The 10,000-nt window shown below is 55.5% G+C and overlaps 3 protein-coding genes across 3 annotated transcripts in view; 1 reads left to right on the forward strand and 2 right to left on the reverse strand.

Moving 5' to 3' along the window:
- Nucleotides 1-7,093: 7,093 nt before the first annotated feature.
- ENH_00079710 (hypothetical protein, conserved) lies at nt 7,094-7,516 on the reverse strand (the record flags this gene model as incomplete). The annotated part of the gene is made up of 2 exons (XM_013583231.1): nt 7,094-7,205; nt 7,443-7,516. 2 exons carry the CDS (start codon nt 7,514-7,516, stop codon nt 7,094-7,096), a joined length of 186 nt encoding a protein of 61 aa, XP_013438685.1.
- Nucleotides 7,517-8,744: 1,228 nt separating this feature from the next.
- On the forward strand, nt 8,745-8,993 carry ENH_00079720 (hypothetical protein; the record flags this gene model as incomplete). Its single annotated transcript, XM_013583232.1, has 1 exon — nt 8,745-8,993. The coding sequence occupies one exon, from the start codon at nt 8,745-8,747 to the stop codon at nt 8,991-8,993; it is 249 nt and encodes an 82-aa protein (XP_013438686.1).
- Nucleotides 8,994-9,714: 721 nt separating this feature from the next.
- The window catches only part of ENH_00079730 (hypothetical protein, conserved), a gene marked incomplete at both ends in the record, with an annotated part of 2,584 nt that continues 2,298 nt past the window's right edge, over nt 9,715-10,000 (reverse strand). Inside the window, one exon of the mRNA XM_013583233.1 lies at nt 9,715-10,000. This exon is cut by the window's right edge and continues 854 nt beyond it. Within this exon, the coding sequence (XP_013438687.1) occupies nt 9,715-10,000 (286 nt within the window).

The following is a 10,000-nucleotide window of genomic DNA, read 5'->3' on the forward strand; positions in this document are numbered from 1 at the left end:
GCCCCTCCCCCTCCCCCCCAAACCCTAAACCCTAAACCCTAAACCCTAAACCCTAAACCCTAAACCCTACTTGCTTCTGAATGGCTTCGAAACCCGCAGTGGCCAGCTGCTGAATAAGAGCTGCGAGCTGCTGCTGCACCTGCGGCCCTTCAAACCCGAAGCAAACCGCCATCCACTCCGTCGCGTACAAGTACGTGGGGTGCACGCACACCTGCAAACCCTAAACCCTAAACCCTAAACCCTAAACCCTAAACCCTAGACCCTAAACCCTAAACCCTAGGCCCTGAGCCCTCTGAGACCTTTCGAGAGCCCGCACACGCGTTGGGGCCTCGAGTTCGAACCAAGAGCTTGGGTTCAAGCGGAAGCAACGCAGCAGCACCCCCTAAACCCTAAACCCTAAACCCTAAACCCTAAACCCTTCTAAACCCTTCTAACCGCTTCTAAACCCTTCTGAGCCTTATAAGCATTGAATTTAAACCACAGAGCCTGGGGTCGAAGTGGCAGCAAGGCAGCAGCACCAGCAGTTCTCAGCAGCAGAGCCAAACCCTAAACCCTAAACCCTAAACCCTAAACCCTAAACCCTAAACCCACCTGCGCGTTCGTCTGCAGCACCTGGAGAAAAGGCAGCACCAAGGGTTTGAAAGCATCTCCAGCTGTACGTACAGCGTGCTTCATACACCTCAGGGCTCGCTCTACTACAGCAGCACTTTGCTGCTGCTGCAGCAGCAGCTGCTGCAGCAGCGGCCACAAGGTGCTGCACACGAAGGCCTGCACTGCTGCCAGACACTGCGGCTCTTGCTTCACCCCAGAAGACGTGTCCCTAAGCAGCAGCAGCAGCAGCAGCAGCAGCAGCAGCAGCAGCAGCAGCAGCAGCAGCAGCAGCAGCAGCAGCATCAGGAAGGGCAAAGAAGGCGTTTCAGAAGCAGCAGCAGCAGCGGCAGCAGCTTCTGCTGCTGCAAAATACGGCCAGGCGGCAAATGCTGCTGCTGCTGCCCTGCAGCAAGAGTCTCTTCTATAGCAGCAATCGAGGGGCGGCAGAGACTCTCCAGCATCTGTGGGCACAGCAAAGCATAGCCGCAGCTGCTGCTGCTGTTGCTGCTGCTGCTGCAGCTGCTGCTGCTGTTGCGGTTGTTGCTGCATGTAAGCGAAGGGCGAATGAGGCCACAGAAGCAGCAGCAGCAGCAGCAGCAGCAAAAGCAGAAGCAACCGCACCAAAGGAAACAGCAGCAGCAGCAGCAACAACAGCACCACCAGCAGCAGCACCAGCAGCAGCGAAAGCAACAACAGCAGCACCACCAGCAGCATCAACAACCGCAGCTACAACAACCGCAGCAGCAGCAGCAGCAGCAGCAGCAACAACAGCAACAGCAGCTACAACAACAGCAGCAGCAGCAGCAGCAGCAGCAACAAACTCACCGAAAGCATCAACTGGTCTTCTGTAAGGCGCCCAACTAATGAACAAACTGCTTCAAGAACCAGCCAGTAAGCCTGCGCCCAAACCCTAAACCCTAAACCCTAAACCCTAAACCCTAAACCCTAAACGCTCTGCGACGAGTCCGTGGAGTCGACAGCGGGGACGGCACAAGCAGCAGAGCAGCAGCAACACAACAGCAGCAGGTGCTGCAACAGCAGCAAAGCAGCAGCAGCAGCAGCCAAGCAGCAGCAACAGCAGCAGCAACAGCAGCAGCAGCTGCTGCATGTGAGTACTTGCCTTCTCTGCTACTGGTTCTGCCGAAAGACTGTCAGCAACTGAAGCAACAAAACACAATGCCCTGAACCCTAAACCCTAAACCCTAAACCCTCAGCCTCAAACCCTAAACCCTACATTTTAAGTTTGACAAACTGTGGCCAGACAGCAGCAGCAGCAGCAGGAGCAGCGGCAGCAGCAAAAACGCACAAGCACTGCACCCAACAGCATCAGCAGCAGCAGCAGCAGCTGCTGCTGCTGCTGCTGCTGCTGCTGCTGCTGCTGCTGCTGCTGCTGCTGCTGCTGCAGCTGCTGCTGCAGCTGCTGCTGCTGCTGCTGCTGCTGCTGCGTCTTACGTGCTGCCAAGTGACGAATTGTCTGAGTGTCTACTGGGTGTTTTGCGTTTCTGCAAACATCTTCAAGTGCTGCTGCTGCTCGGTGCCGCAGCAGCTCCACTGCTGCTCGTGCTGCTGCTGCTGCTGCTGCTGCTGCTGCGGGAAGGGACAGTTGACTAGCCAGCAAACCGACAGCAGCTTGCAGAGACCCTGAACTGCAGCACATAACAGCAGCAGCAGCAGCAGCAGCATGAGCAGCAGAAGCAGCAGCTAAGAGCTACAAGCAGCAGCAGCACAAGCAGCAGCTGCTGCAGCAGGAACTCCTGCAGCAGCAATAGCTGCGGCTCTCCAAGAGCCGCACGAGCGGCAACAGCGTCAGCAGCAGCAGCAGCAGCAGCAGCAGCAGCAGCAGCAGCAGCAGCAAGTTACTCTGCATCTATGTAAGTGTGGGCCCTCCTCAAGAATCTTATAGCTGCAATTCTGCAAAAAACAGCAGCTTCAGTCTGCAGCAGCAAAAGAAGAAAAATAAAACAAAATAAATTAATTACAAAATAAATTAAAAACAGAAAAACAAAACACAAAAGCGCCACCGCCTGCTGCTGCTGCTGCAGCAACCACAGCAGGAGCAGCAGCAGCTCCTGCTGCTGCTGCTGCTGCTGCTGCCGTGGCTGCTGCTGCTGCTACTGTTGCTGTCGCTGCTGCTGCTGCTGCTACTGCTAATGCTGCTGCTGCTGCTGCTGCTGCTACTGCTGCTGCTGCTGCTGCTGCTGCTGCCTACCTGGGGCAAGGAAGGCTTCAGCACCGCCTGCACTGCAGCAACAGCTGAGGCGAACACAGCTGCTGCTGTGCTGCCTGCTGAGGTGTCTGTACAGCCACAAGGACAGCAGCAGCAGCAACAGCTGCAGCAGCAGCAGCCGCAGCAGCCACAGCAGCAGCCACAGCAGCAGCAGCAGCAGCAGCAGCTCGGGCGTACACGGAAAGGTGTAGTCTAACGCGACAAAGAGACACTCCAGAGGCCGCTCGAAGACGTCCTCAGCAGCAGCAGCAGAGAGTTGCTGCTGCTGCTGCTGCAGCAGCTGGTGGCTCTGCAGCAGCTGTTGCATGCGGCTCGTCACCTGCACAGCAGCAGCAGCAGCAGCAGCAGCAGCAGCAGCAGCAGCAATATTTTGCGGTGAGGGGGAAAATGGGGCAACTAAAAATCTTGAAAACGTACATTCCAACGGGTGTTTCTGCTGCATCTGTTGCTGCTGTATTGTGTTGCTGCTGCTGCTGCTGTGCCTCTTTTGCTGCTGGTCTGTATGTGTTGCTGCTGCTGCTGCTGCTGCTGCTGTGTCGTCATTGCTGCTGCTGCTGCTATTACGCACCCGCATTGGCAACTCGATACCGACTAAGGAAGCGCAGTCCTCCAGCAGCAGCAGCAGCTGGTCCCTAAAGCTGCAGCAGCAGCAGCAGCAGCAGCAGCAGCAGCAGCAATGAACACAGAAGCACCGGCAGAGTAACGACAGACACGGCGACAGCAGCACAAGTCCCAGCAGCAGCGACAAGAGGCGCAGCAGCAGCAGCAGCAGCAAGATGAGCTGCAGCACCAGCAAACTGAGCAGCAGCAGCAGCAAGATGAACAGCAGCAGCTGCAAAAAGCGCAGCAACAGCAGCAGCAGCAGCAGCAAAGGCGCAGCAGCAGCACCCAGAGGCGCAGCAAAAGCGCTCTTGGCACTTGCTGCTGCAGCCCTCTAACTTGACCTGAACTCTTTGCCATTATTTATTTATTTTTTATTTATTTATTATTTATTTATTTATTTATTTATTTATTTATTTATTTATTTATTTATTTATTTATTTATTTATTTATTTATATTACCTGTAAAACTCCTCCAGCATTTGCTGCGGAATTTGGGCGGAGGGAATTTCGATTTGCTGCAGCGCCTCTTCGCTGAGGTGTCTGTACACCTGAAGCAGCGCCTGTTTGCTCTGCGCGTTGACCTGCTGCTGCTGCTGCTGCTGCTGCTGCTGCAGCTGCTGCTGCTGCTGCAGCTGCTGCTGCTCCGCGTCCTCTATGTCGTATCTCAAATCGCAGAAAAAACGCACAGCGTTGGCAGAGAGAAGTGCTGCTGCTTCATAGTCTCCTGCTGCAGCTTCTGAGTAGTGCTGCTGCTGCTGCTGCTGCTGCTGCGGGTGGGGGTGATGCTGCTGCTGCTGCAGCAGCCCCAAAGTGCGCGGTAGAGCCACTGCAGCAGCAAGCGTCTCCAGCAGCTGCTGCAGGGCCCCATCAGTGTGCGTTTGCTGCAGCAGCAAAGGCACTGCAGCACGGCAGGTAGCAGCAACAGCAGCAACCACGTGAGTCAGCGTCTCGGTGTCTGCTGCTGCTGCTGCTGCTGCTGCTGCCGTGTCGCCGTTCGAAGTCACTGCTGCAGCAGACAGCAGCTGCTGCAGCGGGCCTATTGAGTGCTGCACAGCTATCTGCAGCAAACTGCGGGGCCCATCTGCTGCTGCTGCTGCTGCTGCTGAGGAGGAGGACCCGCTCCACACCCGCAGCAAATGACTAATGCAAGCTGCTGCTGCTTCTGTCTCGTCATTGTCCGAAGCAGCAGACTCCAACACCTGCAGCAGCAGCAGCAGCAGCAGCAGCAGCAGCAGCAACTTTAGCAGCAGCGCCACCGCGAAAGAAGAGAACAACGTAGTAGAACTACAGCAGCAGCAGCAGCAGCAGGAACGCGAGCAGCAGCAGCAACAACAAAACTCCCATCACCGCCTCAACACAGCAGCAGCAACAGCAACAGCAGCAACAGCAACAGCAGCAACAGCAGCAGCAGCAGCAGCAGCAGCAGGAGTGCGCACCAGGAAGCAGTCTTCCAAGATGACAGCAAAGTCGCAAGAGCCTTCCACTGTATCGACAGCTGAGCGCTGCAGCAAAGGGCTCCAAGCCCGAGTGCATTTGAGGGCCTAAGCAGCAAACAACACAATTGCTGCTGCTGCTGCTGCAGCTGATACTGCTGCTGCTGCTGCTGCTGCTGCTGCTGGCGCCGCTGTTGCTGCAGCGGCGGCTGCTGCTGCTGCTGGAGAGCACAGAGCCACTTGGGGTCGAAGCAGAACTTGAACTAGGGGTCTAGGGACTGCGGAACCTCGACCCTTAGGGTTTAGGGTTTAGGGTTTAGGGTTTAGGGTTTAGGGTTTAGGGTTTACGCTCAGGCTGAGGGCTTTGGGTCCGGTCCGTCGAACCTCCAAAACAAACTGCAGCACCTGGAGAGCAGCAAGAAGCAAACAGAAAAAAATAAATAAATAAATAAATAAGTAAATAAAATAATTAATTAATTAATTAGTTAATTAATTAATTAATTAATTAATTAATTAATTAATTAAACTGCATTTGTCCGTCAGCAGCAAATCGAAATGCGCTGCTGTACAGACACCCGGGTGTCTGTACAGCAGCGCACAAACCAGCAGCAAAAGGAAAATGAATCAAATGGACCAAAAAAAGAAATAAAAACAAATAAAAACAAATAATAAACAAAAACTTAACAAAAATAAACAAAAATAAACAAATAAATAAAGAAATGGAATTAATTTGAGCTGCTTGCTGCCGCGGCGCTCGAGGTGTACGTACACCTCGAGGTGTACGTACACCTGAAGCCACGGCGGCTTCGCGAAAAGAAATTAAATTTAATTCAAAACTATTTATTTGCTTTTTGAGAAGATTAATTTAATTTAATTAAAACTATTTTCTTTTAATTGTTTGAATTCAAACTGCTGCGCACTTGAGGTGCTGCTTGCCACAAAGACTCCAGGCCCCGTCTGCTGCTGCTGCTGCTGCTGCTGCTGCTGTGCGCCTCCATTCCCAGGTGCTGCAGCAGCAAGCGCAAAGGCGACGCAGCAGCAACAGCAACTGCAGCAACTGCAGCAGCTGCAGCAGCGGGCGAAACAGAGAAACATACAGCAGCAGCTGCAGCAGTAGCGCCGCCAGCAGCAGCAAAAGCAGCAACGGCAGCAGCAGCGGCTGCTGCTGCTGCTGCTGCTGCTGCTGCGTCAGCATCCGCCGCAGATGCTTAGCAGCAACAGCAGGAGGGCCGGAGAAGCGAGCAGCAGCAGCAGCAACACAAGACCATCAGCATCAGCAGCAGCAGCAGCAACACAAGAGCAGCAGCAGCAGCAGCAACACAAGACCAGCAGCAGCAGCAGCAGCAACAACAACACAAGAGCAGCAGCAGCAGCAGCAGCAACACAAGACCAGCAGCAGCAGCAGCAGCAACACAAGACCAGCAGCAGCAGCAGCAGCAGCGGATGGCCTACAGTGAGCAGCAGCAGCAGCAGCTTTGTGTCTGCAGCATCTTGGGGCTGCTGCAGCGTCTCCATTCCGCATGCACGCAGCAGCAGCAGCAGCGGGGACTCGCTGCCGTGCTGCAGTGCAGCAGCAGCAAGAGCCAGACTCAGCTGCGTCAAAGCCGCTTTGCTGCTCACAACAGCAAAAAGGGTTTAGGGTTTAGGGTTTAGGGTTTAGGGTTTAGGGTTTAGCTCTGCGCAGGGGCGCCGGGCGCAACCCCACTTTAGGGTTTAGGGTTTAGGGTGTAGGGGCTCTTAGCAGCCCCTGCTGACAGGGAAACGCCCCCCCAGGCCTAATCCCCAAACCCTAAACCCTAAAGCCTAAACCCTAAACCCTAAACCCTAAACCCTAAACCCTACTTGCTTTGGTGCTGCTTAATTGCTGCAGCAACTTTGTAGATCAAAGCCGTCAGGGCCTCGGGCGGCAGCTGGTGCATATCGAATTTGCATTTAGTCCTTAGGGTTTGCGCAGCAAAGCAAACCACCTGCGAGCCAAACCCTAAACCCTAAACCCTAAACCCTAAACCCTAAACCCTAAACCCTCGCGCGCAAATCCCGGCGCCCGAATTCCACGCGCGCGCGCCGCCAGCAGCCCGGTGGCTCCCTCGACGCCAGAGCTTCAACCGCAAGAGCTTAGGGTTTAGGGTTTAGGGTTTAGGGTTTAGGGTTTAGGGTTTAGGGTTTAGGGTTTAGGGTTTAGGTGGGGGTTTAGGGTTTAGGGTTTAGGGTTTAGGGTTTAGGGTTTAGGGTTTAGGGTTTAGGGTTTAGGGTTTACCTCTGCACTCAGGGGCGGCTGCTTCGGGGCCAGCAGCTCAAGCGAAGACTCCCAGGCCCCTGCGGATTGCTGCCAAGACCTCAGCCATTCGTCTCTGCGCCACAAACCCTAAACCCTAAACCCTAAACCCTAAACCCTAAGCCCTAAACCCTAAACCCTAAACCTATGTCCGCAGGCAGTAAACGAAAACCCTAGAGCCCTAAAACGAAACCCGTCTTCAAGAACCTCAGCCCTAAACCCTAAACCCTAAACCCTAAGCCCTAAACCCTAAACCCTAAACCCTAAACCCTAAATCCTAAACCCTAAACCCTAAACCCTCGGGTTTCCTTACGCCTGTCTCTGTGTCGCCGGGTCCCCCGAACCAAAAAGGGAGTTTAAGGCCGTTAGCAGCTGAGCCTCTTCCATCTTGCCGCTGCTGCTGCTGCTGCTGCTGCTGCTGCTGCTGCTGCTGCTGTCACACGTGTTGCTGTTGAGGCTGCTGCTGCCACTGTGGCTGCTGCTGCACCTACTGCAGTTCGTGCTGCTGCTGCTGCTGCTGCTGCTGCAGCGTTTGAGGGGCTTCCTGCTGCTGCGTCTGAGCCCACTGCGCCTGAAGCAGCAGCAACAGGAAGCGCAGCAGCAGCTAGTGCAGCAGCAGCAGCAGCAGCAGCAACCCCGACGGAGGTCCCCTTGAACTTGTGCCGGTTGCTGCTGCTGCTGCTGCTGCTGCTGCTGCTGCTGCCCCCAAAGTTCCTTCCTCTTGTCCTTTGTGCTACTGCGCCTCCTACCACTGTTGCTGCGTCTCCTGCAGCAGCTGCTGCTGCTGCTCCTGCTGCTCCTGCTGCTGCTGCTGCTGCGGCTGCGGCCGCTTCAGTTAGAGCCGCTGGCCCAACCCCAATGCAGAGAACGCAGTTGCTGCTGCTGCTGCTGCTGCTGCTGCTGCATCAGCAGCAAATAACACCGAGAGGGCAGAGCGCAGCAGCAGTCTGGCGCGCATGTGTCGCTGCTGCTGCTGCTGGTTACTGCTGCTGCTGCTGCCGCCACAGCACACTTCTTGCTGCTGCTGCTGCTGCTGCTGCAGGAAATAAAAAAAGAGCTTAGCGCATTTTATGTGTAGAGGCAGCTGCAGCAGACACCGCAGCAGGATCCCAGTGCATGCAGCAGCAGCAGCGGCAGCCGCAGCGGCTGCTGCTTCTGCTGCTGCTGCTGCTGCTGGCATTCAGCGCCTAGCGGTCCACGAGCGGTCACTGCAGCAGCAGCAGCTGCTGCTGCTGCTGCTGCTCCCTCAATATTATTGGTATTCTTCCCTTTTGTAATTTGAATCAAATTTAAAGCAACTTAGTATTCATTGGCGTCCTTCTTCCTCCCGCTGCTTCCCCCTACTGCAGCAGCAGCAGCAGCAGCAGCCGCAGCAGCAGCAGCAGCAGCTCAGCAGCAACTGCAGCAGCAGCAGCAGCAGCCAACTACCACAGTTACAAACAGCATTTTTGGCTTTTTGAGCCATCAGACTCATTTTAAGGCCACTTGCTTTGCCGGTTCCTCTACGCTGCAGCAGCAGCAGCAGCAGCAGCGGCTGAGTCTCGACATTGGCTGCAAAGCAGCAGCAGCAGCAGCAGCAGCAGCAGCAGCAGCAGCAAGAGCGTCTGCGTCTGCAATGGGGTACATTTTAGCTGCTCCCGTGTGCGTGCCGGTGGTGCCGCCGGCGCCCGTGGTGGTGCTGCAGCAGCAGCCTGCTGTGTGCGTGCTGCAGCAGCAGCAGCAGCAGCAGCAAGTGCTGCAGCTGCGGCAGCAGCAGCCAGTTCAAATCCTCGTAAAGCCCCCGCCCGCCTACACTCTCACAGTAGTCGAGCCGCCCCCACTTCTCATATCTTACCCGCAGCCCCCCTTGACTATTCTCATGTAGCTGCTGCTGCTGCTGCTGCTGCTGCTGCTGCTGCAGCAGCAGCAGCAGCAGCAACCAATTCGGTCTAGTGCTGATTTGCTGGTGCCGGTGTTCTCCCGCTTCTGCTGCTGCTGCAGCAGCAGCTGAAGCACAGGCAGCGTTCGCAGTGCCCAGGCTAGCAGCAGCTGCAGCAGCAACTGCTGCTGCTGCTGCTGCTGCAGCAGCAGCTGCTGCAGCTGCTGCTGCGGTGTTTAGGCTTTGTATCTTTTTCACTTTCCCAACAGTCCTTCAAGTTGTCTACGGAGCCAAATATTTATTTTTTATTTTTATTTAAATTATTATTTTTATTTTATTTAAATTTAATAAATCAAATAAAACAAAAATCCGCAACTGCACTGTTCTCGCGGAGCACCGGGCCCTGCTGCTGCTGCTGCAGCTGCTGCTGCTGCTGCTGCTGCTGCTACTGCTGCGCTGCTGCTACTGCTGCTGCTACTGCTGCTGCTACTGCTGCGCTGCTGCTACTGCTGCTGCTGCTAGTGCTGCTGCTGCTGCTAGTGCTGCTGCTGCTACTGCTGCTGCTGCTACTGGTGCTGCTGCTGCTACTGCTGCTGCTGCTACTGGTGCTGCTGCTACTGGTGCTGCTGCTGCTACTGCTGCTGCTGCTACTGGTGCTGCTGCTGCTACTGCTGCTGCTGCTACTGCTGCTGCTGCTACTGCTGCTGCTGCTACTGCTGCGCTGCTGCTACTGCTGCGCTGCTGCTACTGCTGCTGCTGCTACTGCTGCTGCTGCTACTGCTGCTGCTGCTGCTACTGCTACTGCTGCTGCGCTGCTGCTGCTGCTGCTGCTGCTGCTTACTGGCTGGGAGTTGGCTGCTGCAGCAGCAAGAAGCGCGGCATTGAGAAGTGCTGCAGCATTGAAGCAAAGACAAGAAACAAAATATCCAAAGATGGACCACCAGGCCCACAGGCCTCCGCGGCGGGGCCCCCGCGTGGGAAAGCTGTACCAGTAGGCCACCTGCTGCTGCTGC

This window comes from Eimeria necatrix, genomic scaffold, assembly GCF_000499385.1.
Source record: "Eimeria necatrix Houghton genomic scaffold, Enh_scaff856, whole genome shotgun sequence".
NCBI classification, from domain to species: domain Eukaryota; phylum Apicomplexa; class Conoidasida; order Eucoccidiorida; family Eimeriidae; genus Eimeria; species Eimeria necatrix.